At 47.3% G+C, this 27,799-nt stretch overlaps 1 protein-coding gene across 1 annotated transcript in view; it reads left to right on the top strand.

The window, feature by feature from the left end:
• The window catches only part of LOC118373117 (gamma-aminobutyric acid type B receptor subunit 2-like), a 412,635-nt gene that overhangs the window by 358,911 nt on the left and 25,925 nt on the right, over positions 1-27,799 (top strand). Inside the window, exons 14-17 of the mRNA XM_052470007.1 lie at positions 17,121-17,231; positions 21,906-22,130; positions 22,866-23,048; positions 24,270-24,399. Of these exons, the coding sequence (XP_052325967.1) occupies positions 17,121-17,231; positions 21,906-22,130; positions 22,866-23,048; positions 24,270-24,399 (649 nt within the window). The remainder of the gene's footprint in view (positions 1-17,120; positions 17,232-21,905; positions 22,131-22,865; positions 23,049-24,269; positions 24,400-27,799) is intronic.

Genomic DNA, 27,799 nt, shown 5'->3' on the forward strand with positions numbered 1-27,799 from the left:
CCCTGCATCTCACTCTCCCTTCCCCCCTAGCTGCCTCCCTACCTCCATCCCTCCTCTAGAAGGAACCAGGGCTCTCCACACCCTCCCCTCCTCTCTCTGATCTCTCCCTAATGTGAAGCTCTCCACTTGGCTGGCTGGCTCCCTTCAACCCCCCTCCCTCCCTCCCTCCCTCCCTCTAAATTCAATTACATTTATTGGCTTGGGAAACATATGTTAACATTGTCAAAGCAAGTGAAGTAGATAATATACAAAAGTGAAATAAACAATAAAAATGAACAGTAAACTTTACACTCACATAAGTTCCAAAAGAATAAAGACAGTACAAATGTCGTATTATGTATATATACAGTGTTGTAATGATGTACACATGGTTAAGGTATAAAAGTGAAAATAAATCAACATAAATATGGGTTGTATTTACAATGGTGTTTGATCTTCACTGGTTGCCCTTTTCTTGTGGCAACAACAACAACACATCTTGCTGCTGTGATGGAACACTGTGGTATTTCACCCAGTAAATATTGAGTTTATCAAAATCAGGGGTTTTTTCAAATTCTTTGTAGATCTGTGTAATCTGAGGGAAATATGTGTGTCTAATATGGTCATACATTTGGCAGGAGGTTAGGAAGTGCAGCACAGTTTCCACCTCGTTTTGTGGGCATTGTGCACATAGCCTGTCTTCCCTTGAGAGCCATGTCTGCCTACAACGGCCTTTCTCAATAGCAAGGCTATGCTCACTGAGTCTGTACATAGTCAAAGCTTTCCTTAAGTTTGGATCAGTCACAGTGGTCAGGTATTCTGCCACTGTGTACTCTCTGTTTAAGGCCAAATAGCATTCTAGTTTGCTCTGTTTTTTGTTAATTGTTTCCAATGTGGTCCAGCTTGCTCAGGGGACTCTTCTCCAGGTTCATCTCTCTGTAGGTGATGGCTTTGTTATGGAAGGTTTGGGAATCTCTTTGTTTTAGCTGTTTGTAGAATTTAACGTCTCTTTTCTGGATTTTGATAATTAGAAGGTATCGGCCTAACTCTGCTCTGCATGCAGTATTTGGTGTTTCACATTGTACACAGAGGATATTTTTGCATAATTCTGCATGCAGAGTCTCAGTTTGGTGTTTGTCCCATTTTGTTAATTAATTCTTAGTTGGTGAGTGGACCCCAGACCCCACAACCATAAAGGGCAATGAGTTCTATAACTGGTTCAAGTATTTTTAGCCAGATCCTAATTGGTATGGCATTCAATGCCTTTTGATGGCATAGAATGCTCTTATTGCCTTGTCTACTCTGATCATTCACAGCTTTGTGGACATTACCTGTGGCACTGATGTTTAGGCCAAGGTATGTATAGTTTTTTGTGTGCTCTAGGACAACAGTCTAGATGGAATTTGTATTTCTGGTCCTGGCGACTGGACCTTTTTTGGAACACCGTTATTTTGGTCTTACTGAGATTTACTGTCTCTCTCTCTCTCTTCCTCCCTCCCTGCCTTTTCCCCTCCATGCCACTCTTCCTGCTGCCGCCTCTGCTTTGGGCCCCTTGGCTCTGCCCGCTGCAGGCTGTTGCTTGGCAACCCCCAGACAGCTTCCCTTGCTTAGGCAAGGGTTCTGATGTTCCTGCCTGTTCTGATCTCACATTGGATGGATGGAAGCCCATGGATGCCAATGCCCAGTTTTCCATATTTTACACATAAGTTTGAATTATCAGTGTTTTTAATTGTAGAGGCCATGTCGAGCATTAATGGTAGCAGTAATAGACGGTGCATCCCGAATGGCACCCTATTCCCTTTGTAGTGCAATACTTTTGACCAGGGTGAATAGGGTTCCCTTTGGGACACAGGTTAATATTATCACTAGCGGCTCTGTTCCAGTGTCCATACTGGTAAACTACTTTAATGAACTAATGTATTGAACATGCAAGTGGCATGTCAGTATGGACATTGGAAGGTAGCCCAAGACTACTTATAAGAGAAACCACCAGAGCTCCATGAGACATAGAAGTCTTTGTCTTTATTTTGTGGTGTTTAGTATTCTGTCCTTTGACCCAATGTGGTGAGGGTTACAATCCTGAATTCATGTTTGAAATTAAATCACTATTGAACAACAGTGAATATCACAGATTATACCTTTTAAAGCCACCACAGAACAATGAACATTGTACCTATCTGATTCGTTCTGTAATCTGTACTGAAAATAGCAGTTTGGACAACAGTTTGACATCAAGGATGAATCATATCATAGAATTCCATGACGTCTTTATATGTGCGTCCTCCTCTCTTCTCCTCTCCCACATCCCCCTCTCTTCTCCTCTCCCCCATCCTCCTCTCTTCTCCTCTCCCACATCCTCCTCTCTTCTCCTCTCCCCCATCCTCCTCTCTTCTATTCTCCTCTTCCTCTTCCTCATCCTCCTCTCTTCTCTTCTCCTCTCCCTCATCCTCCTCTCTTCTCCTCTCCCCAATCCTCTTCTCTTCTCCTCTCCCCCATCCTCCTCTCTTATCTTCTCCTCTCCCTCATCCTCCTCTCTTCTCCTCTCCCCATCCTCTTTTCCTCTCCCTCATCCTCCTCTCTTATCCTCTCCCCCATCCTCCTCTCTTCTCTTCTCCTCTCCCTCATCCTCCTCTCTTCTCCTCTCCCCCATCCTCTTCTCCTCTCCCTCATCCTCCTCTCTTCTCCTCTTCCCCATCCTCCTCTCATCTCCTCTCCCCCATCCTCCTCTCTTCTCCTCTCCCCCATCCTCCTCTCTTCTCCTCTCCCCCATCCTCTTCTCTTCTCCTCTCCCCCATCCTCCTCTCTTCTCCTCTCCCCCATCCTCTTCTCCTCTCCCCCATCCTCCTCTCTTCTCCTCTCCCCCATCCTCCTCTCTTCTCCTCTCCCCCATCCTCCTCTCTTCTCCTCTCCCCCATCCTCTTCTCTTCTCCTCTCCCTCATCCTCCTCTCTTCTCCTCTCCCCCATCCTCTTCTCTTCTCCTCTCCCTCATCCTCCTCTCTTCTCCTCTCCCCATCCTCCTCTCTTCTCCTCTCCCCCTCTCTTCTCCTCTCCCCCTCTCCCTCCTCTCTTCTCCTCTCCCCCATCCTCTTCTCTTCTCCTCTCCCCATCCTCTTCTCTTCTCCTCTCCCCCATCCTCCTCTCTTCTCCTCTCCCCATCCTCCTCTCTTCTCCTCTCCCCCATCCTCCTCTCTTCTCCTCTCCCCATCCTCTTCTCTTCTCCTCTCCCCCATCCTCCTCTCTTCTCCTCTCTTCTCCTCTCCCCCATCCTCCTCTCTTCTCCTCTCTTCTCCTCTCCCCCATCCTCCTCTCTTCTCCTCTCCCCCATCCTCTTCTCTTCTCCTCTCCCCCATCCTCCTCTCCGTTCTCCTGTGTGTGTCTGTGGCAGAACGTCCGAATAAAAATAGTGTCCCTTCCCCTCCGTCATCTGCCCCACTTTGTTGTCACTACTCGCTGCTTCAACTTTCTTCCCGGCAACTTTTGTAGAAAGAAACCCTCGACTCCCATCTCTGAATATCACCCCAGATTTAATGGACTATTGGGTGTCCCGAAATACTCTGAGACAGAGGCACGTTGTTGGTTGGTTACGTTCATGTCCCTTTAGATGGGGTTACGTCTCAAACAGTACCCTATTCCCTTCAATAGTGCACTTGTTTTTTACCAGGCCCCATAGGCAGGGTCATACGTCTGGGCGTGATATGCTTTTAAAGTTCCCTTTCGGTGTAGTCGGTACATGAAGCTTTTACGTTTCCTTTCAGGACATTATAAGTACCAACGGTCCTCTATAGACTTGTTGCTCTGACGTCATTGTTTCTGATCCAAGGTTACAACTGGCTCTGTTGGCGTCCCAAATGGCACCCTATTCCCTACATAGTGCACTACTTCTTTTCTATTTCATTCCCACCCCTCATGTATTTTCTGATCATGGGATAAGACAGGTAAGGAGGTAGAGCTAGAGGAGAGAGTGTGCTGAAATAGCAGTGGGCCGTATTCAAACCCATACTGCAGCGGTATATGAGATCTGGAGGCAGCGACTTAGACCACCCTAGGCCACAGTTCACTACATAGGGACTTGGGGGCTATTTGGGATGCAGACTTTCCCTCGGCTAGGTAACATTCTGTCAGACTTGTGTGTGTGTATAGCGACTGTCTGCTACCTAAATGTTTTAATCCTTTGTGGCCTTTGTTGTAAAACCGAACAAGGACATGGAGTCTGTTTGAATAATCATATATGAAGTCCTAATCCAAGAAAGAACAAGCTCTCAGGAAAGGACAATAACAAATAGAAATGCAGTTTGGGATTATGGAGTGAATAGATTTAACTGTACCCTACAACATGACATTTCAAGGAGAAATGTCCCAAATTTCACCCTATCCGCCTTTATAGTGCACTACTTTTGACCACAGCCCCATGGACCCTGCATGGTCAAAAGCATTGCAGTATAAAGGGAATATGGTGCTATTTGGGACACAACCATAGACTGGTGGTGGTGGCAGGGCGGGGGGTTGACCTCTCTGGCTCAGGCTCTGTTCTACTGTAATTAAAGAATGAATGGCTCATAATTGTCCCATTTCAAGTGATCCTGGGCTACATAACATAACGCATTCTCTGTAGAGGTAAAGGCTCGAGGGGATGTGAGGATAGACAACCATTTACATTAACATGGCTTAATATGGACATGATAAAGGGTTGAGTCTGATACAACGTGTGTGAATCTATGGGATGTTTGTGTACATGTGTGAGTGTGATTGTGTCTGTGTGTGTAAGAGTGTGAGTGTGATTGTGTCTGTGTCTGTGTGTCTGTGTGTGTGTGTGTGTGTGTGTGTGTGTGTGTGTGTGTGTGTGTGTGTTGTGTGTGTGTGTGTGTGTGTGTGTGTGTGTGTGTGTGTGTGTGTGTGTGTGTGTGTGTGTGTGTGTGTGTGTGTGTGTGTTTGTGTGTGTGGTTAATGCACTTACAGTTCATAATAAGGTTCAAGCACTTACATATGTACAGTCTGTGTGTACACACTCGTGTGCGTCCTGAAAATGACAGCAGGCATACTCAAGGTGTTGCTAAGTGGGGCAGCTAAAACTGGGCTTCAGCGTTCACTGCTGCCTTTAAGAGAACTGTATGTAGCCCTCCTTCACTCTGTCCCCCATCCATCCTCCCCCTCCCTCCCTCCCCTCCCCCTCCCTCCCCTGCCTCCTCCCTCCCTGCCTCCTCCCCCTCCCTCCCCCCATCCGCCCTCCTCCTCCCTCCCTGCCTCCCTCCCTCCCTGCCTCCTCCCCCTCCCTCCCCCATCCCCTCCCTGCCTCCCTCCCTCCCCCTCCCTGCCTCCCCCCCTCCCTCCCCTGCCTCCCCCTCCCTCCCTGCCTCCCCCTCCCTCCCTGCCTCCTCCCCCCTCCCTCCCTCCCTCCCTGCCTCCCTCCCTGCCTCCCTCCCTCCCTCCCCCTCCCTCCCTGCCTCCTCCCTCCCTCCCTCCCCTGCCTCCCCTCCCTCCCTGCCTCCTCCCTCCCTCCCTCCCTCCCTGCCTCGCTCCCTCCACCTCCTCCATGCTTTACGGTGGGAAATACACATGCAGAGATAATCCGTTCACTCACACCGCGTCTCACACGGCTGTTGGAACCAAAAATCTCCAATTTGGACCAAAGGACAAATTTCCACTTGTCTAATGTCCACTGCTCATGTTTCTTGGCCCAAGCAAGTCTCTTCTTCAGTATTGGACATTCAGCAGGCAACATTTTCACAAAAACCAGAAAAACATTCAAATAAAATAATTTACCTTTGAAGAACTTCAGATGTTTTCAATGAGGAGACTCTCAGTTAGATAGCAAATGTTCAGTTTTTACAAAAATATTATTTGTTTGTTCAGCATGATACATGTCCATAGGGGGAGGAGGGGAGTAGGTAGCTGACTAGTGGTGGCTATTCAGTATGATACATGTCCATAGGGAGATGAGGGGAGTAGGTAGCTGACTAGTGGTGGCTATTCAGCATGATACATGTCCATAGGGAGAGGAGGGGAGTAGGTAGCTGACTAGTGGTGGCTATTCAGCATGATACATGTCCATAGGGGGAGGAGGGGAGTAGGTAGCTGACTAGTGGTGGCTATTCAGCATGATACATGTCCATAGGGAGAGGAGGGGAGTAGTTTGCTGACTAGTGGTGGCTATTCAGTATGATACATGTCCATAGGGGGAGGAGGGGAGTAGGTAGCTGACTAGTGGTGGCTATTCAGTATGATACATGTCCATAGGGAGAGGAGGGGAGTAGGTAGCTGACTAGTGGTGGCTATTCAGCATGATACATGTCCATAGGGAGAGGAGGGGAGTAGGTAGCTGACTAGTGGTGGCTATTCAGCATGATACATGTCCATAGGGAGAGGAGGGGAGTAGGTAGCTGACTAGTGGTGGCTATTCAGCATGATACATGTCCATAGGGAGAGGAGGGGAGTAGGTAGCTGACTAGTGGTGGCTATTCAGCATGATACATGTCCATAGGGAGAGGAGGGGAGTAGGTAGCTGACTAGTGGTGGCTATTCACCATGATACATGTCCATAGGGGGAGGAGGGGAGTAGGTAGCTGACTAGTGGTGTCTATTCAGTATGATACATGTCCATAGGGGGAGGAGGGGAGTAGGTAGCTGACTAGTGGTGGCTATTCAGTATGATACATGTCCATAGGGGGAGGAGGGGAGTAGGTAGCTGACTAGTGGTGGCTATTCAGTATGATACATGTCCATAGGGAGAGGAGGGGAGTAGGTAGCTGACTAGTGGTGGCTATTCAGCATGATACATGTCCATGGGGAGAGGAGGGGAGTAGGTAGCTGACTAGTGGTGGCTATTCAGTATGATACATGTCCATAGGGAGAGGAGGGGAGTAGGTAGCTGACTAGTGGTGGCTATTCAGTATGATACATGTCCATAGGGAGAAGAGGGGAGTAGGTAGCTGACTAGTGGTGGCTATTCAGTATGATACATGTCCATAGGGAGAGGAGGGGAGTAGGTAGCTGACTAGTGGTGGGTATTCAGCATGATACATGTCCATAGGGAGAGGAGGGGAGTAGGTAGCTGACTAGTGGTGGCTATTCAGCATGATAAATGTCCATAGGGAGAGGAGGAGAGGAGGGGAGTAGGTAGCTGACTAGTGGTGGCTATTCAGCACGATAAATGTCCATAGGGAGAGGAGGAGAGGAGGGGAGTAGGTAGCTGACTAGTGGTGGCTATTCAGCATGATACATGTCCATAGGGGGAGGAGGGGAGTAGGTAGCTGACTAGTGGTGGCTATTCAGCATGATAAATGTCCATAGGGGAGGAGGGGAGTAGGTAGCTGACTAGTGGTGGCTATTCAGCATGATACATGTCCATAGGGAGAGGAGGGGAGTAGGTAGCTGACTAGTGGTGGCTATTCAGCATGATAAATGTCCATAGGGAGAGGAGGAGAGGAGGGGAGTAGGTAGCTGACTAGTGGTGGCTATTCAGCATGATAAATGTCCATAGGGAGAGGAGGAGAGGAGGGGAGTAGGTAGCTGACTAGTGGTGGCTATTCAGCATGATACATGTCCATAGGGAGAGGAGGGGAGTAGGTAGCTGACTAGTGGTGGCTATTCAGCATGATACATGTCCATAGGGAGAGGAGGAGAGTAGGTAGCTGACTAGTGGTGGCTATTCAGCATGATACATGTCCATAGGGGGAGGAGGAGAGGAGGGGAGTAGGTAGCTGACTAGTGGTGGCTATTCAGCATGATACATGTCCATAGGGAGAGGAGGAGGGGGGGGAGTAGGTAGCTGACTAGTGGTGGCTATTCAGCATGATACATGTCCATAGGGGGAGGAGGAGAGGAGGGGAGTAGGTAGCTGACTAGTGGTGGCTATTCAGCATGATACATGTCCATAGGGAGAGGAGGGGAGGGGAGTAGGTAGCTGACTAGTGGTGGCTATTCAGCATGATACATGTCCATAGGGAGAGGAGGGGAGTAGGTAGCTGACTAGTGGTGGCTATTCAGCATGATACATGTCCATAGGGGGAGGAGGAGAGGAGGGGAGTAGGTAGCTGACTAGTGGTGGCTATTCAGTATGATACATGTCCATAGGGAGAGGAGGGGAGTAGGTAGCTGACTAGTGGTGGCTATTTAGCATGATAAATGTCCATAGGGAGAGGAGGAGAGGAGGGGAGTAGGGAGCTGACTAGTGGTGGCTATTCACCATGATACATGTCCATAGGGGAGGAGGGGAGTAGGTAGCTGACTAGTGGTGGCTATTCAGCATGATACATGTCCATAGGGAGAGGAGGGGAGTAGGTAGCTGACTAGTGGTGGCTATTCAGCATGATACATGTCCATAGGGGGAGGAGGGGAGTAGGTAGCTGACTAGTGGTGGCTATTCAGCATGATAAATGTCCATAGGGAGAGGAGGAGAGGAGGGGAGTAGGGAGCTGACTAGTGGTGGCTATTCAGCATGATACATGTCCATAGGGGGAAGAGGGGAGTAGGGAGCTGACTAGTGGTGGCTATTCAGTATGATACATGTCCATAGGGGGAAGAGGGGAGTAGGTATCTGACTAGTGGTGGCTATTCAGCATGATAAATGTCCATAGGGAGAGGAGGAGAGGAGGGGAGTAGGGAGCTGACTAGTGGTGGCTATTCAGTATGATACATGTCCATAGGGGGAAGAGGGGAATAGGTAGCTGACTAGTGGTGGCTATTCAGCATGATACATGTCCATAGGGGGAGGAGGGGAGTAGGTATCTGACTAGTGGTGGCTATTCAGCATGATACATGTCCATAGGGGGAAGAGGGGAGTAGGTAGCTGACTAGTGGTGGCTATTCAGCATGATACATGTCCATAGGGGGAGGAGGGGAGTAGGTAGCTGACTAGTGGTGGCTATTCAGCATGATAAATGTCCATAGGGAGAGGAGGAGAGGAGGGGAGTAGGGAGCTGACTAGTGGTGGCTATTCAGTATGATACATGTCCATAGGGGAGGGGGGACTAGTAGGTAGCTGACTAGTGGTGGCTATTCAGCATGATACATGTCCATAGGGAGAGGAGGGGAGTAGGTAGCTGACTAGTGGTGGCTATTCAGCATGATAAATGTCCATAGGGAGAGGAGGGAGAGGGGAGTAGGTAGCTGACTAGTGGTGGCTATTCAGCATGATAAATGTCCATAGGGAGAGGAGGAGAGGAGGGGAGTAGGTAGCTGACTAGTGGTGGCTATTCAGCATGATACATGTCCATAGGGAGAGGAGGGGAGTAGGTAGCTGACTAGTGGTGGCTATTCAGCATGATACATGTCCATAGGGAGAGGAGGGGAGTAGGTAGCTGACTAGTGGTGGCTATTCAGCATGATACATGTCCATAGGGGGAGGAGGAGAGGAGGGGAGTAGGTAGCTGACTAGTGGTGGCTATTCAGTATGATACATGTCCATAGGGAGAGGAGGGGAGTAGGTAGCTGACTAGTGGTGGCTATTCAGCATGATACATGTCCATAGGGGAGGAGGGGAGTAGGTAGCTGACTAGTGGTGGCTATTCAGCATGATACATGTCCATAGGGGGAGGAGGGGAGTAGGTAGCTGACTAGTGGTGGCTATTCAGCATGATACATGTCCATAGGGGGAGGAGGGGAGTAGGTAGCTGACTAGTGGTGGCTATTCAGCATGATAAATGTCCATAGGGAGAGGAGGAGAGGAGGGGAGTAGGTAGCTGACTAGTGGTGGCTATTCAGTATGATACATGTCCATAGGGGGAGGAGGGGAGTAGGTAGCTGACTAGTGGTGGCTATTCAGCATGATACATGTCCATAGGGAGAGGAGGGGAGTAGGTAGCTGACTAGTGGTGGCTATTCAGCATGATAAATGTCCATAGGGAGAGGAGGAGAGGAGGGGAGTAGGTAGCTGACTAGTGGTGGCTATTCAGCATGATAAATGTCCATAGGGAGAGGAGGAGGGAGGGGAGTAGGTAGCTGACTAGTGGTGGCTATTCAGCATGATACATGTCCATAGGGAGAGGAGGGGGAGTAGGTAGCTGACTAGTGGTGGCTATTCAGCATGATACATGTCCATAGGGAGAGGAGGGGAGTAGGTAGCTGACTAGTGGTGGCTATTCAGCATGATACATGTCCATAGGGGAGGAGGAGGGGGGGAGTAGGTAGCTGACTAGTGGTGGCTATTCAGTATGATACATGTCCATAGGGAGAGGAGGGGAGTAGGTAGCTGACTAGTGGTGGCTATTCAGCATGATACATGTCCATAGGGAGAGGAGGGGAGTAGGTAGCTGACTAGTGGTGGCTATTCACCATGATACATGTCCATAGGGAGAGGAGGGGAGGGGAGTAGGTAGCTGACTAGTGGTGGCTATTCAGCATGATACATGTCCATAGGGAGAGGAGGGGAGTAGGTAGCTGACTAGTGGTGGCTATTCAGCATGATACATGTCCATAGGGGGAGGAGGGGAGGAGGGGAGTAGGTAGCTGACTAGTGGTGGCTATTCAGTATGATACATGTCCATAGGGAGAGGAGGGGAGTAGGTAGCTGACTAGTGGTGGCTATTCAGCATGATAAATGTCCATAGGGAGAGGAGGAGAGGAGGGGAGTAGGGAGCTGACTAGTGGTGGCTATTCACCATGATACATGTCCATAGGGGGAGGAGGGGAGTAGGTAGCTGACTAGTGGTGGCTATTCAGCATGATACATGTCCATAGGGAGAGGAGGGGAGTAGGTAGCTGACTAGTGGTGGCTATTCAGCATGATACATGTCCATAGGGGAGGAGGGGAGTAGGTAGCTGACTAGTGGTGGCTATTCAGCATGATAAATGTCCATAGGGAGAGGAGGAGAGGAGGGGAGTAGGGAGCTGACTAGTGGTGGCTATTCAGTATGATACATGTCCATAGGGGGAGGAGGGGAGTAGGTAGCTGACTAGTGGTGGCTATTCAGCATGATAAATGTCCATAGGGAGAGGAGGAGAGGAGGGGAGTAGGGAGCTGACTAGTGGTGGCTATTCAGTATGATACATGTCCATAGGGGGAAGAGGGGAGTAGGTATCTGACTAGTGGTGGCTATTCAGCATGATACATGTCCATAGGGGGAGGAGGGGAGTAGGTCGCTGACTAGTGGTGGCTATTCAGCATGATACATGTCCATAGGGAGAGGAGGGGAGTAGGTAGCTGACTAGTGGTGGCTATTCAGCATGATACATGTCCATAGGGGGGGGGGAGTAGGTAGCTGACTAGTGGTGGCTATTCAGCATGATAAATGTCCATAGGGAGAGGAGGAGAGGAGGGGAGTAGGGAGCTGACTAGTGGTGGCTATTCAGTATGATACATGTCCATAGGGGGAGGAGGGGAGTAGGTAGCTGACTAGTGGTGGCTATTCAGCATGATAAATGTCCATAGGGAGAGGAGGGAGAGGAGGTAGCTGACTAGTGGTGGCTATTCAGTATGATACATGTCCATAGGGGAGGAGGGGGAGTAGGTAGCTGACTAGTGGTGGCTATTCAGCATGATACATGTCCATAGGGGAAGAGGGGAGTAGGTATCTGACTAGTGGTGGCTATTCAGCATGATACATGTCCATAGGGGGAGGAGTGGAGTAGGTCGCTGACTAGTGGTGGCTATTCAGCATGATACATGTCCATAGGGAGAGGAGGGGAGTAGGTAGCTGACTAGTGGTGGCTATTCAGCATGATAAATGTCCATAGGGAGAGGAGGGGAGTGGGTATCTGACTAGTGGTGGCTATTCAGCATGATACATGTCCATAGGGAGAGGAGGGGAGTAGTTTGCTGACTAGTGGTGGCTATTCAGCATGATGAATGTCCATAGGGGGAGGAGTGGAGTAGGTATCTGACTAGTGGTGGCTATTCAGCATGATAAATGTCCATAGGGAGAGGAGGGGAGTGGGTATCTGACTAGTGGTGGCTATTCAGCATGATACATGTCCATAGGGAGAGGAGGGGAGTGGGTATCTGACTAGTGGTGGCTATTCAGCATGATAAATGTCCATAGTGGGAGGAGTGGAGTAGGTAGCTGACTAGTAGTGGCTATTCAGCATGATAAATGTCCATAGGGAGAGGAGGGGAGTAGGTAGCTGACTAGTGGTGGCTATTCAGCATGATACATGTCCATAGGGAGAGGAGGGGAGTAGGTAGCTGACTAGTGGTGGCTATTCAGCATGATAAATGTCCATAGGGAGAGGAGGGGAGTGGGTATCTGACTAGTGGTGGCTATTCAGCATGATAAATGTCCATAGCGGGAGGAGTGGAGTAGGTAGCTGACTAGTGGTGGCTATTCAGCATGATACATGTCCATAGGGAGAGGAGGGGAGTAGGTAGCTGACTAGTGGTGGCTATTCACCATGATACATGTCCATAGCGAGAGGAGGGGAGTAGGTATCTGACTAGTGGTGGCTATTCAGCATGATACATGTCCATAGGGGGAGGAGGGGAGTAGGTATCTGACTAGTGGTGGCTATTCAGCATGATACATGTCCATAGGGAGAGGAGGGGAGTAGGTAGCTGACTCGTGGTGGCTATTCAGCATGATACATGTCCATAGGGAGAGGAGGGGAGTAGGTAGTTGACTAGTGGTGGCTATTCAGCATGATACATGTCCATAGGGAGAGGAGGGGAGTAGGTAGTTGACTAGTGGTGGCTATTCAGCATGATACATGTCCATAGGGGGAGGAGGGGAGTAGGTAGCTGACTAGTGGTGGCTATTCAGCATGATACATGTCCATAGGGGGAGGAGGGGAGTAGGTAGTTGACTAGTGGTGGCTATTCAGCATGATACATGTCCATAGGGAGAGGAGGGGAGTAGGTATCTGACTAGTGGTGGCTATTCAGCATTATACATGTCCATAGGGGGAGGAGGGGAGTAGGTAGCTGACTAGTAATCAAATCAAATCACATTTTATTTGTCACATACACATGGTTAGCAGATGTTAATGCGAGTGTAGCGAAATGCTTTTGCTTCTAGTTCCGACAATGCAGTGATAACCAACAAGTAATCTAACTAACAATTCCAAAACTACTGTCTTATACACAGTGTAAGGGGATAAGGAATATGTACATAAGGATATATGAATGAGTGATGGTACAGAGCAGCAGATGTAGATGGTATCGAGTACAGTATATACATATGAGATGAGTGTGTAGACAAAGTAAACAAAGTGGCATAGTTAAAGTGGCTAGTGATACATGTATTACATAAGGATGCAGTCGATGATGTAGAGTACAGTATATACATATGCATATGAGATGAATAATGTAGGGTAAGTAACATTATATAAGGTAGCATTGTTTAAAGTGGCTAGTGATATATTTACATCATTTCCCATCAATTCCCATTATTAAAATGGCTGGAGTTGGGTCATTGTCAATGACAGTGTGTTGGCAGCAGCCACTCAATGTTAGTGGTGGCTGTTTAACAGTCTGATGGCCTTGAGATAGAAGCTGTTTTTCAGTCTCTCGGTCCCAGCTTTGATGCACCTGTACTGACCTCGCCTTCTGGATGATAGCGGAGTGAACAGGCAGTGGTTCGGGTGGTTGATGTCCTTGATGATCTTTATGGCCTTCCTGTAACAACGGGTGGTGTAGGTGTCCTGGAGGGCAGGTAGTTTGCCCCCGGTGATGCGTTGTGCAGTCCTCACTACCCTCTGGAGAGCCTTACGGTTGAGGGCGGAGCAGTTGTCGTACCAGGCGGTGATACAGCCCGCCAGGATGCTCTCGATTGTGCATCTGTAGAAGTTTGTGAGTGCTTTTGGTGGCTATTCATCATGATAAATGTCCATAGGGGGAGGAGGGGAGTAGGTAGCTGACTCGTGGTGGCTATTCAGCATGATAAATGTCCATAGGGAGAGCAGGTAGCTAATTGCTGATGGTCTGGAGGTAGAAGCTATTGGCCAATCTTACAGTTTTGCCATGATGCTCCTATAATGCCCACGTCTGAGTGATGGAAACGGAGAGAACCGGTCATGGCTCAGAATATCCAGGGGTCCCTGATGATCTTCTTGCCCTTTCTGCGACACCAGGGGTTGTAGGTGTCGTGAAGGTCAGGCAGTGTGCACCCAGTGGTGCATTCAGCTGAGCGTACCCCCCTCTGTAGCACTTTGCTGTCTGTGGCAGTGGATTTGCCGTACCAGGCTGTGATGCAACCAGACAGTATGGTCTCGATGGTGCTCCTGTATAACACTGTGTGGGCCCCTGGGGACAAGAGCCGCTGTTGTGCCTTCTTCACCATGGTGTGCGTGTGGTTTGATAGTTTCAGCTCCTCAGAGATGTGTACGCAGAGGAACTTGGACTTTTTGACCGTCTCCATGGTGGCACAGTTGATGAGGATGGGCGCGTGCCCAACCTGGTACCTCCTGAACTCCACAATCAGCTCCTTTGTTTAGCTGACATTGAGGTTGTTTACCTGGCACCACGCCATTAGAGTGCCTACCCTGTAGGCCACCTCGTTGTTGTTGGTAATCAGGCTGTCATGTCGTCAGCAAACTTTATGATGGAGTTGGAGTTGTGTGAGACCACACAGTCGTGGGTATACAGGGAATAGAAGAGAGGACTGAGCACTCACCCTTGTGAGGCCCCCATGTTGAGAATCAGTGTCGATGAGGTAATGTTGCCTACCTTCACCACCTGGGGGGCGGCCCGTCAGGAAATCCATAGCCCAGTTGCATAGGGAGGAGTTCAGTCCCATGGCAATTGTGTCATCCGTGGATCTGTCAGGGTGGTAGGCGAATTGAGTGTCGGAGGGAGGCGCTGATATGTTTTTTGACTTGCCTCTCGAAGCACTTCATGATGACGGAAGTGGGTGCTATTGGTCTGTAGACATTCAGTTCAGTTACTTTCCCTTTCTTGGGCATGGGGCTGATAGTGGACAGAGGGGGAGAGAGATGGAGAGGGGGAAAAAAGAGATAAAGATAGAAAAGCAGAGAGAAAAATGGACGGTGAGGTGGTGTTTAAACATGTCCCAGGCGTTATACCTCGTCAGTTTGAATTTTCACCTGAATGTTTGATCACTGCCACATCAATCCAATGTAACCTATCCTTCAGAAGTCCACGTTCAGGCACAACTGTGCACCTTTTGTCCCTCCAAGGCACCCTTAGGCTTGCATCCTAAATGGCAACCTATTCCCTATATAGTACACTACTTTTGACCAAAAGCCCTATGGCTCAAAAGTGAAGTGCCTTGCAAAAGTATTCATCCCCCTTGGCGTTTTTCCAATTTTGTTGCATTACAACCTGTAATTTAAATAGATTTTTATTTGGATTTCATGTAATGGACATACTAAATAGTCCAAATTGGTGAAGTGAAATTATTATTTTTTCTAAAAAATAAAAAACACGAAATTGGTGGGGCATATGTATTCAACCCCTTTGCGGTGAAGCCCCTAAATAAGATCTGGTGCAACAAATTACCTTCAGAAGTCACATAATTAGTTAAATAAAGTCCACCTGTGTGCAATCTAAATGTCACATGATCTCAGGATATATACACCTGTTCTGAAAGGCCCCAGAGTCTGCAACACGACTAGGCAAGGGGCACCACCAAGCAAGCGGCACCATGAAGGAGCTCTCCAAACAGGTCAGGAACAAAGTTGTGGAGGAGTAAAGATCAGGGTTGGGTTATAAAAAATATCAGAAACGTTGAACATTCCACGGAGCACCATTTCAAAACATTATTAAAAAATGAAAAGAATATGGCACCACAACAAATCTGGGGGGCCGCCCACCGAAACTCAGAGACCCGGCAAGAAGGACATTAATCAGAGAGGCAACAATGAGACCAAAGATAACCCTGAAGGAGCTGCAAAGCTCCACAGCGGAGATTGGAGTATCTGTCCATAGGACCACATTAAGCCGTACACTCCACAGAGCTGGGCTTTACAGAAGAGTGGCCAGAAAAAAAGCAATTGCTTAAAGAAAAAAATAAGCAAACACATTTGGTGTTCGCCAAAAGGCATGTGGGATACTCCCCAAACATATAGAAGAAGGTACTCTGGTCAGATGAGACTAAAATTGGGCTTTTTGACCATCAAGGAAAACGCTATGTCTGGCACAAACCCAACACCTCTCATCACCCTGAGAACACCATCCCCACAGTGAAGCATGATGGTGGCAGCATCAAGCTGTGGGGATGTTTTTCATTGGTAGGGACTGGGAAACTGATCAGATTTGAAGGAATGATGGATGACGCTAAATACAGGGAAGTCCTTGAGGGAAACCTGTTTGTCTTCCAGAGATTTGAGACTGGGACGGAGGTTCACCTTCCAGCAGGACAATAACCCTAAGCATACTGCTAAAGCAACACTCGAGTGGTTTAAGGGGAAACATTTAAATGTCTTGGAATGGCCTAGTCAAAGCCCAGACCGAATCCAATTGAGACTCTGTGGTATGATGTAAAGATTGCTGTACACCAGCGGAACCCATCCAACTTGAAGAAGCTGGAGCAGTTTTGTCTTGAAGAATGGGAAAAAATCCCAGTGGCTAGATGTGCCAAGCTTATAGAGACATACCCCAAGAGATTTGCAGCTGGAATTGCTGAAAAAGGTGGCTCTACAAAGTATTGACTTGGGGGTGAATACATGCTCAAGTTTTCAGTGTTTTTGTCATGTTTCTTGTTTGTTTCCCAATAACAAAAATATTTTCCATCTTCAAAGTGTTAGGCATGTTGTGTAAATCAAATGATACAACCCCCTCCAAAATCTATTTTAATTCCACGTTATAAGGCAACAAAATAGGGAAAATGCCAAGGGAGGTGAATACTTTCGCAAGCCACTGTAGTGCACTACATAGGGGATAGGGTGCCATTGTGGATGTAGGCCTAGTCTCAATGTGCCAGAGAATGAGGGGATATCATATGAAACGCCTGCATAGAGGGAAAGTGTTCGTGAAGCATTGCTTGCTGACAATTTCCTGCATTTCTCATATATTCCATTTGATACTCCAGATTTGACATGTAGGTGGATATTAATTGACAGCATGGACAAAGAACTGTCAGAATATGTCACATATATTTTATTCTTCATCAAGAGCAATAAAATAACCAACTTTATATGGTTGATGCTATCTAACTTATTTATTTGGAAGACAGGGTGTTCAGATATTGATTGTTGTTGTTGTTGACATGCATGTGCCCACCACTCACCAGCCCATCTCTTTGTTTCCCTGCAGGCGGACCCCCAGGGGCAGGACATAGCCATCCGGCCCTTCCTGGAACACTGTGAGAACACACATATGACCATTTGGCTGGGAATTGTCTACGCTTACAAGGGCCTGCTTATGGTGAGTAAGGAGAGAGACTGTTGTGTGTGTGTGTGTGTGTGTGTGTGTGTGTGTGTGTGTGTGTGTGTGTGTGTGTGTGTGTGTGTGTGTGTGTGTGTGTGTGTGTGTGTGTGTGTGTGTGTGTGTGCGTCCGTCCATCGATACCTACAAAGGCCTACTCATGGTTAGGGAGGTAGTCTGTGAGAAGCAGGGAAGGAAGAGGTGGTGGCTGTTATCTTCATCAACACACTCCAACATGTGTATGTCATGGTTTAATGATAGAGAGTTCAATAGCAAGTTCTCTGCCACACCCAAAGCACACATATGTTAAATATATCTCAAATCAAATCAAAGTTTATTTGTCATGCGCGTCGAATACAACAGGTGTAGTAGACCTTACAGTGAAATGCTTGCTTACAGGCTCTAACCAGTAGTGCGAAAAAAAGGAATTTGTGTGTGTGTGTAGATAAGTAAAGAAATACAAGAACAGTGAAAAGACACTGAAAATAACAGTAGCAAGGCTATATACAGACACCGGTTAGTCAGGCTTATTGAGGTGGTATGTACATGTAGGTATGGTTAACGTGACTATGCATATATGATGAACAAAGCTAATATTTGATGTCCCGTTGGTAGGATATTCGTGATCGTACTTCGTCTAATTTATTGTCCAATGCTCACACGTTGGTGAGTAATATTGACGGTAACGGCAGCTTTCCTACTCGCCTTCTCCGGGTCCTGACGAGGCATCCGGCTCTTCGTCCTCTGTACTTGCGTCGCTTCCTCTTGCGAATAACTTGGATGTCGGCCCTGCCGGTGTTTGGAGAATATCTTGTGAGTCTTGCTTGTTGTAGAAAAAATCTTTGTCTAATCCGAGATAGTGATCTCTGTCCTGATATCCAGAAGCTCTTTGTCTAATCCGAGGTAGTGATCTCTGTCCTGATATCCAGAAGCTCTTTGTCTAATCCGAGGTGAGTGATCACTGTCCTGATATCCAGAAGCTCTTTGTCTAATCCGAGGTGAGTGATCACTGTCCTGATATCCAGAAGCTCTTTGTCTAATCCGAGGTGAGTGATCACTGTCCTGATATCCAGAAGCTCTTTGTCTAATCCGAGGTGAGTGATCACTGTCCTGATATCCAGAAGCTCTTTGTCTAATCAGAGGTGAGTGATCACTGTCCTGATATCCAGAAGCTCTTTGTCTAATCAGAGGTGAGTGATCACTGTCCTGATATCCAGAAGCTCTTTGTCTAATCAGAGGTGAGTGATCACTGTCCTGATATCCAGAAGCTCTTTGTCTAATCAGAGGTGAGTGATCACTGTCCTGATATCCAGAAGCTCTTTGTCTAATCAGAGGTGAGTGATCACTGTCCTGATATCCAGAAGCTCTTTGTCTAATCAGAGGTGAGTGATCACTGTCCTGATATCCAGAAGCTCTTTGTCTAATCAGAGGTGAGTGATCACTGTCCTGATATCCAGAAGCTCTTTGTCTAATCACTGTCCTGAGGTGAGTGATCACTGTCCTGATATCCAGAAGCTCTTTGTCTAATCAGAGGTGAGTGATCACTGTCCTGATATCCAGAAGCTCTTTGTCTAATCAGAGGTGAGTGATCACTGTCCTGATATCCAGAAGCTCTTTGTCTAATCAGAGGTGAGTGATCACTGTCCTGATATCCAGAAGCTCTTTGTCTAATCAGAGGTGAGTGATCACTGTCCTGATATCCAGAAGCTCTTTGTCTAATCAGAGGTGAGTGATCACTGTCCTGATATCCAGAAGCTATTTTCTGCCGTAAGATATGGTTGCAGAAACATTTTGTACAAAATAAGTTACAAATAACGCTAAAACCCCCCCACATAATAACACAATTGGTTGGGCCCTCGTAAAACTCCTGCCATTTCTTCCTGCGCCATTTTAATATCTGTGTCTACATACATGTTTGTTAGATGTCGATTTCATCAGGCATAGAGCAAATTCTATTATTCTATCTGAATACTGGGGTATGACTCCGACTTTGCATTAGTGTATAAATATGAAACTGGGTTCATTGATAGATTACCGACAATGAACTTGTCCTTTATTAAAAACACCGTTTCACTGTGAGAAAGAGAACTATGACTGTTCTCTCCCCAACTATATAAGAGTGCTACCATTCTGTAGTGACTAGGTTCCTCATGAGGTGAGCCCCTCACTGCCACCCCCTTGTGTGTGTGTGTGTGTGTGTGTGTGTGTGTGTGTGTGTGTGTGTGTGTGTGTGTGTGTGTGTGTGTGTGTGTGTGTGTGTGTGTGTGTGTGTGTGTGTGTGTGTGTGTGTGTGTGTGTGTGTGTGTGTGTGTGACCGAGCCCCTCCAGAAGCCCAGGGTTTCTAAATGAAATGTGACATCTTTGAAAACGTTCTTCTTCCCTTCGGCTGGCGTGTTTGAATACCTTAACTTAACTAGCCTAGACTGTAAATAATTCAGCCTTTAAGTCCACTTTAAGTCCAGAGAGAACAGACAGAGGGAGAGAGATGAAGAGAGATGTGATGAGGAAGAGAGTGAGAGAGGGGTGTGGGCTAGAGAGAAAGAAAGTGGGATGAAGCCAAAGAATGGTAAAGACAGTGAGAGTAATACAAAAAGAGAAAGAGAAGAGACAGAGGGAGATCACAGGGACAGAAATTAAGAGAAAAGAGAGAGGGAGATCACAGGGACAGAAATAAAGAGAGAGGGAGATCACAGGGACAGATATAAATAGAGAAGAGACAGAGGGAGATCACAGGGACAGATATAAAGAGAGAAGAGAGAGGGAGATCACAGGGACAGATATAAAGAGAGAAGAGAGAGGGAAATCACAGGGACAGATATAAAGAGAGAGGGAGATCACAGGGACAGATATAAAGAGAGAAGAGAGAGGGAGATCACAGGGACAGACACAAAGAGAGAAGAGAGAGGGAGATCACAGGGACAGATATAAAGAGAGAAGAGAGAGGGAGATCACAGGGACAGATATAAAGAGAGAAGAGAGAGGGAGATCACAGGGACAGATATAAAGAGAGAAGAGAGAGGGAGATCACAGGGACAGATATAAAGAGAGAAGAGACAGAGGGAGATCACAGTGACAGATATAAAGAGAGAAGAGACAGAGGGAGATCACAGGGACAGAAAATTAGACACATGGGGTGACAGACTTCAAAGTTCTTATCTGAGACAAAACTGGGACATGACAACAGTAGGCGCAGCAGCTGAGCATTGAGTCATCATCTCTCTATGGCACACACACACACACCTATTCATCATCTGTGACGACTGCTCCTGTAATGCTGCTACTTGTCATTTTAGTTTAAGACTCATTAACACTTCAATAAAACTATCCCACTCTACAGCGCTTAACTCCTACATTATTCATTAGAATGTTGAGAGACACTGGGGTTCTGTTCTGGAGTACTCCATGAAGTGAACACTCTCAGAAAAGAACCCATTATTGACCCCAAAATCAAAAGGCTTTCTAAGTTTACATTCAATTCTGCTGTCTGCTATAGGATGCTGTAGGTCACATTAGATGGTATGATTCATGTATTTTGTGTACATAATGAGCTGTCTCCATATCACGACTGAATTCTGACTACTGGACATATTGTACAATAGCTATATACCTTACTAGGCCTATACAATATATCCATCTTTATTTTTTATTTATCTCCCTTCTGTTTTCTTTTCACCTCTCCTCTCCTCCTGCCTTCTCATCCTCTCATATTCTTCTCTCCTCTCCTCCTGCCTTCTCCTCCTCTCCTATTCTTCTCTCCTCTCTTCCTGCCTTCTCCTCCTCTCCTATTCTTCTCTCCTCTCCTCCTATTCTTCTCTACCCTCCTCCTGCCTTCTCCTCCTCTCCTATCCTATTCTTCTCTCCCCTCATCCTGCCTTCTCCTCCTCTCCTATCCTATTCTTCTCTCCTCTCCTCCTGCCTTCTCCTCCTCTCCTATTCTTCTCTCCTCTCTTCCTGCCTTCTCCTCTTCTCCTATTCTTCTCTCCTCTCCTCCTATTCTTCTCTCCCCTCCTCCTGCCTTCTCCTCCTCTCCTATCCTATTCTTCTCTCCTCTCCTCCTGCCCTCTCCTCCTCTCCTATTCATCTCTCCTCTCTTCCTGCCTTCTCCTCCTCTCCTATTCTTCTCTCCTCTCTTCCTGCCTTCTCCTCCTCTCCTATTCTTCTCTCCTCTCCTCCTATTATTCTCTCCCCTCCTCCTGCCTTCTCCTCCTCTCCTATCATATTCTTCTCTCCCCTCCTCCTGTCTTCTCCTCCTCTCCTCCTATTCTTTTCTCCCCTCCTCCTGCCTTCTCCTCCTCTCCTATCGTATTCTTCTCTCCCCTCCTCCTGCCTTCTCCTCCTCTCCTATCCTATTCTTCTCTCCTCTCCTCCTGCCTTCTCCTCCTATCCTATTCTTCTCTTCTCTCCTCCTGCCTTCTCCTCCTATCCTATTCTTCTCTCCTCTCCTCCTGCCTTCTCCTCTCCTATTCTTCTCTCCTCTCCTCCTGCCTTCTCTTCTCCTCCTGCGTTCTCCTCCTATCCTATTCTTCTCTCCTCTCCTCCTGCCTTCTCCTCCTCTCCTCCTGCCTTCTCCTCCCCTTTCTTCTGACTTTCCTGTTTCTCTCCTCTCATCCTACTGTCCTATTCTCCTCTTCTCTATTCCAACCCTTCCGTCCTATCCTCTCCCTTCTCCTCCAGTTGTTTGGGTGTTTCCTGGCCTGGGAGACGAGGAATGTGAGCATCCCGGCCCTGAATGACAGCAAGTACATCGGGATGAGTGTGTACAACGTGGGCATCATGTGTATCATCGGGGCGGCTGTGTCCTTCCTCACGCGAGACCAGCCCAATGTGCAGTTCTGCATCGTGGCTCTGGTCATCATCTTCTGCAGCACGATCACTCTCTGTCTGGTGTTTGTGCCAAAGGTAAGGACAACAGAAAATAGTAGTGTCACTTCCTGTCCATCCAAGGGGCATGAACTGTAGAACAAACTATACCGAGCAAAAATATAAATGCAACATGCAAAGTGTTGGTCCCATGTTTCAAGAGCTGAAATAAAACATTCCAGAAATGTTCCATACGCATAAAAAGCTTATTTCTCTCAAATGTTGTGCACAAATGTGTTTACATCCCTGTTAGTATATAAAGAATCGGATTAAACAGCATGATTATTACACAGGTGCATCTTGTGCTCGGGACAATAAAAGGCCACTTTAAAATGTGCAGTTTTGTCACACAACACAATGCCACAGATTTCTCAAGTTTTGAGAGAGTGTGCGGGATCGTCTGATACCAGAGCTCTTTTGTGGGGGAAAACTCATTCTGTTTGGCTGGGAATGGCTCCCACTCAGGTCCGTGCCCCTGCCCAGTCATGTGAAATCCATCAATTAGGGCTTAATGATTTCCTTACATGAACTGTAACTCACTAAAATCATTGAAATTGTTCCATTTTGCGTTGATATATTTGTTCAGTATAGATTCAACCACTCTAAGAGTACTCTCAGAAAGTATCATGTTAATGATTATATGAACTACTTTCCCTTGTATTTAAAACATTCACATGTGAGTGAGTAAGTGTAACATGATACCAGATGAGGAATGAGATGTGACACTTTAACCTGTCCTTCTAAGTCACTCTCCTTTATTATAACAACTTGCAGTTCATCACGATGAGGACCAATCCGGACGCTGCTACTCAGAATCGGAGGTTAAAGTTCAATACGAACCAGAAGAAAGAGGACTCCAAGATGTCCACGTCAGTGACGAGTGTGAACCAGGCCAACACGTCCAGACTGGACGGCCTGCAGACCGATAACCACCGCCTCCGCATGAAGATAACAGAGGTGACGTCATTGTGATGTTGTCCTGTGTCTCGTCATGTTTCATGAAGAGGGCAAGGAGTCATTCCCCACCACATGACCTGACCTGTTACCTACATTTAGTACCCAGAACTTTCCCTTGTCAACTTTACATGGTCAGAAAAAAACCCTGGCCCTGTTGGTGAAGATCATTGTGACCAGATTGACACCCTGTTTTTTTATGATTTATTGTATCTAAAGTATGGTATTTTTCATTGGTGAGAGTAACAGAGGTCACACCGTACACAAACTGGCCACGCGCAAATTGATTTTGTCCCCCCACACCAAACACGATCACGACACACAGGTTAAAATATCAAAACAAACTGTGAACCATATTAATTTGGGGACAGGTCAAAAAGCATTAAACATTTATGGCAATTTAGTCAGCAAGCTTGCAGTTACTAGCTAATTTGTCCTAGTTAGCTAGCTTGCTGTTGCTGGCTAATTTGTCCTGGGATATAAACGTTGAGTTGTTATTTTACCTGAAATGCACAAGGTCTTCTACTCCGACAATTAATCCACACATAAAACGGTCAACCGAATCGTTTCTAGTCATCTCTCCTCCTTCCAGGCTTTTTCTTCTTTAGACTTTATATGGCGATTGGCATCTAACTTTCACAGTTACCATAACAACCAACCGAACTCAGTTCATCTTTCAATTACCCACGTGGGTATAACCAATGAGGAGATGGCTCGTGGGTATCTGCTTCTATAAACCAATGAGGAGATGGGAGAGGCAGGACTTGCACCTCGTTCAGCGTCACAAATAGAACTGAATTGGTAGACGCTCGTTGGCGAGCAGAACAGTGTGGGTGCATGTTAGAGCCTGCCTTATCTCTAATAGGCCCTGTCTGTCAGTAGCACCATCTAGTCACAACTATACAGTGTATCCTCCTTTCTACTTTCGTGTAAATGTAGGATGTTTTGTCTTTGAATGACATGAGGAGAAATCTCATGCCAATCACTTTTCCAGAAGTCTCTCTGTGATGCATTTCACTGTATCTACTCCCTTCTAGCCGTGTAAGAGTAGCCGTTGCCCTTTTAGTTGTTCTAGAAGTACAATGGAGTTGAGTAGAAAATGTTTCCTTGCTGCTATTTTCCTATCACTGTTTAACAACTCTATTTGAGTAATTTAACACTATTTTAACCCCTTAAACACTATTTTAACCACTTAGCCCCCTTTAACACTATGGGTCTGTGCAGTTGGATAAGGAACTGGAGGAGGTGACCATGCAGCTGCAGGACACCCCAGAGAAGACCCCATACATCAAGCAGAACCAATACGGCGACGTCAACAACATCCTCAGCATACGCAACTTTACCGACGTCAAAGGTGACAGACCGCTGCTACTTATGTATACACTTCTACAGCATTACCTCCCACATTTAAATAGACACACCTCTGTCAGCCTGGACTGCTGCTGACTCACTCACTGTCTACACGATTCTCTGAAGAGTTGAACACTATCTGTTCACCTCATACAGTACATACAGCAAGCTTTTAATTGTTACTCCAGTTTCTTGTCTGCTAACTATGATACCGTACTACTATCAGTGTGTCTGAGAGCTTCAGGTTCCTCGGTGTCCACATCACTAAGGATCTATTATGGTCCACATGACAACACAGTCGTGAATAGGGCACGACAACACCTCTTCCCCCTCAGGAGGATAAAAATAATTGTCATGGGACCTCAGATCCTCAAACAGTTCTACAGCTGCACCATCGAGAGCATCCTGACTGGTTGCATCACCGCCTGATATGGCAACTGCTCGGCATCTGACCCCAAGGCTTTACAGAGGGTAGTGCGTATGGCCCAGTACATCACTGGGGCCACGCTTCCTGCCATCCAGGACCTCTATACTAGACGGTGTCATAGGAAGGCCCTAAACATTGCCAAAGACTCCAGCCACCCTAGTCATAGACTGTTCTCACTGCTGCCTCACGGCAACCGGTACCTGGGTGCCAAGTCTAGGTCCAAAACGCTTCTTAACAGCTTCTACCCCCAAGCCATAAAACAGATTTTTGTACTGACTCTCTTGCACTCGCTCTATGCACACTCACTGGACTCTACTCACACACTCACACTTCATACACTTCATACACAAACACACATGCATATTGATGCCACATACACACACACTCAAACATAGACACACCTTCACACACAGTTGAAGTCGTAAGTTTACATACACATCAGCCAAATACATTTAAACTCAGTTTTCACAATTCCTGACGTTTAATCTGAGTAATAAATCCCTGTTTTAGGTCAGTTAGGATCACCACTTTATTTTAAGAATGTGAAATGTCAGAATAATAGCAGGGAGAATCATTTATTTCAGCTTTTATTTCTTTCATCACATTCCCAGTGGGTCAGACGTTTACATACACTCAATTAGTATTTAGTAGCATTTCCTTACGTTTCGGGCAGCCTTCCACAAGCTTCCCACAATAAGTTGGATGCATTTTGGCCCATTGCTCCTGACAGAGTGTCACGTATTCTAGGAGTAGTGGGTTGGAGTCAGGTGCAGAGAGCAGAGGGTTCGGACAATCGTATCTTATTCCGGTACAAACGGTTACAAAACACTAGGCAAATAAAACTGACCGGCCCAAACACAGGACCCAAACAGTCCGGAGAAAATAAAATACAAAATGAACATCCACAAACTAACAGAGGAACAATCCCGCACAAACATAGGCTTCCCTAACAGCCTTAAATAGACATACATCAAGAAACAAAATAAGAGACAGGTGCAACCAATAAGACCCGAACAGGCAGGGGGCCACCTTCGGGAGTCGTGACAGTGCCTCAGGGGTGAAGCGGGGGGGGGGGAGCGATCAGAGTGGAGGCGGTGGAAGTCCCTCAGTAGTGAAGGGTACAAAATGTCCCTCCCAATCTCTCCTCCAGACCGTACCCCTCCCAGTCCACGAGATACTGTTGGCCCCTCACCCGGCGTCTAGAGTCCAGAATAGCATTACCTCCTTTGCCGTGGTCTGGGTCGGCCAATTACGCACGGCTGTAACGCGGTCTCACTCCATCACCACTCCAGAGTTGGAAATGCGATAACCCATGAAGGAAACGGCTTGTTTGGAGAACACACATTTCTCAGCCTTGACGTACAGGTCATGCTCCAGCAGTCGCCCAAGTACCTTACTCACCAGAGACACGTGCGCGGCGCGTGTGGCAGAATAGATCAAATCAAATTTATTTATATAGCCCTTCGTACATCAGCTGATATCTCAAAGTGCTGTACAGAAACCCAGCCTAAAACCCCAAACAGCAAGCAATGCAGGTGTAGAAGCACGGTGGCTAGGAAAAACTCCCTAGAAAGGCCAAAACCTAGGAAGAAACCTAGAGAGGAACCAGGCTATGTGGGGTGGCCAGTCCTCTTCTGGCTGTGCCGGGTGGAGATTATAACAGAACATGGCCAAGATGTTCAAATATTCATAAATGACCAGCATGGTCGTATAATAATAAGGCAGAACAGTTGAAACTGGAGCAGCAGCACGGTCAGGTGGACTGGGGACAGCAAGGAGTCATCATGTCAGGTAGTCCTGGGGCATGGTCCTAGGGCTCAGGTCCTCCGAGAGAGAGAAAGAAAGAGAGAATTAGAGAGAGCATATGTGGGGTGGCCAGTCCTCTTCTGGCTGTGCTGGGTGGAGATTATAACAGAACATGGCCAAGATGTTAAAATGTTCATAAATGACCAGCATGGTCGAATAATAATAAGGCAGAACAGTTGAAACTGGATCAGTATGTCATCAATATACACTACCATACCCTGCCCGTGCAGGTCTCTGAGAATCTCGTCTACGAAAGATTGGAAAACGGCTGGAGCATTCTTCAACCCATACGGCATGACGAGGTACTCATAATGGCCAGATGTGGTACTAAACGCAGTCTTCCACTCATCTCCCTCCCGGATACGCACCAAATTATACGCACTCCTAAGGCCCAGTTTTGTTAAGAAACGCGCCCCGTGAAATTATTCCACCGCCGTGGCAATGAGAGGTAGTGGGTAACTAAACCCCACTGTGATTGAATTTAGACCTCTATAATCAATGCACGGACGCAGACCTCCCTCTTTCTTCACAAAAAAGAAGCTTGAGGAGACGGTTGACATGGAGGGCCGAATGTACCCCTGTCCCAGAGATTCAGTGACGTATGTCTCCATATCCACTGTCACCTCCTGGGACAATGGGTACATGTGACTCCTGGAAAGTGCAGCGTTTACCAGGAGGTTTGTCGCGCAATCCCCTCGTCGATGAGGTGGTAATTGGGTTGCCCTCTTCTTACAGAAGGCGATAGCCAAATCGGCATATTCAGAGGGAATGCGCACAGGGGAAACCTGGTCTGGACTCTCTACCGTCGTCGCACCGATAGAAACTCCTATGCACCTGCCTGAACACTCTTCTGACCACCCTCTGAGAGCCCCCTGTCTCCATGAAATCTCAGGATTGTGGTTAGCCAGCCAGGGAATCCAGCACCACTGGAAACGCAGGTGAATCAATAAGGAAGAGACTAATCCGCTCCTTATGATCCCGCTGCGTTACCATGTCCAGTGGAACCGTGGCCTCCCTGATCAGCCCTGACCCTAATGGTCGGCTGTCTAAGGAGTGCACGGGGAAAGGTTGGTCTCACGACACCAGGGGAATCCCATGATCCATAAAGTTCCCAGCAGCGCCTGAATCGACTAGCGCCTTATGCTGTAGAGAGGGAGACAACTCCCAATAA

Source organism: Oncorhynchus keta, chromosome 19 (assembly GCF_023373465.1).
Source record: "Oncorhynchus keta strain PuntledgeMale-10-30-2019 chromosome 19, Oket_V2, whole genome shotgun sequence".
NCBI lineage: Eukaryota > Metazoa > Chordata > Actinopteri > Salmoniformes > Salmonidae > Oncorhynchus > Oncorhynchus keta.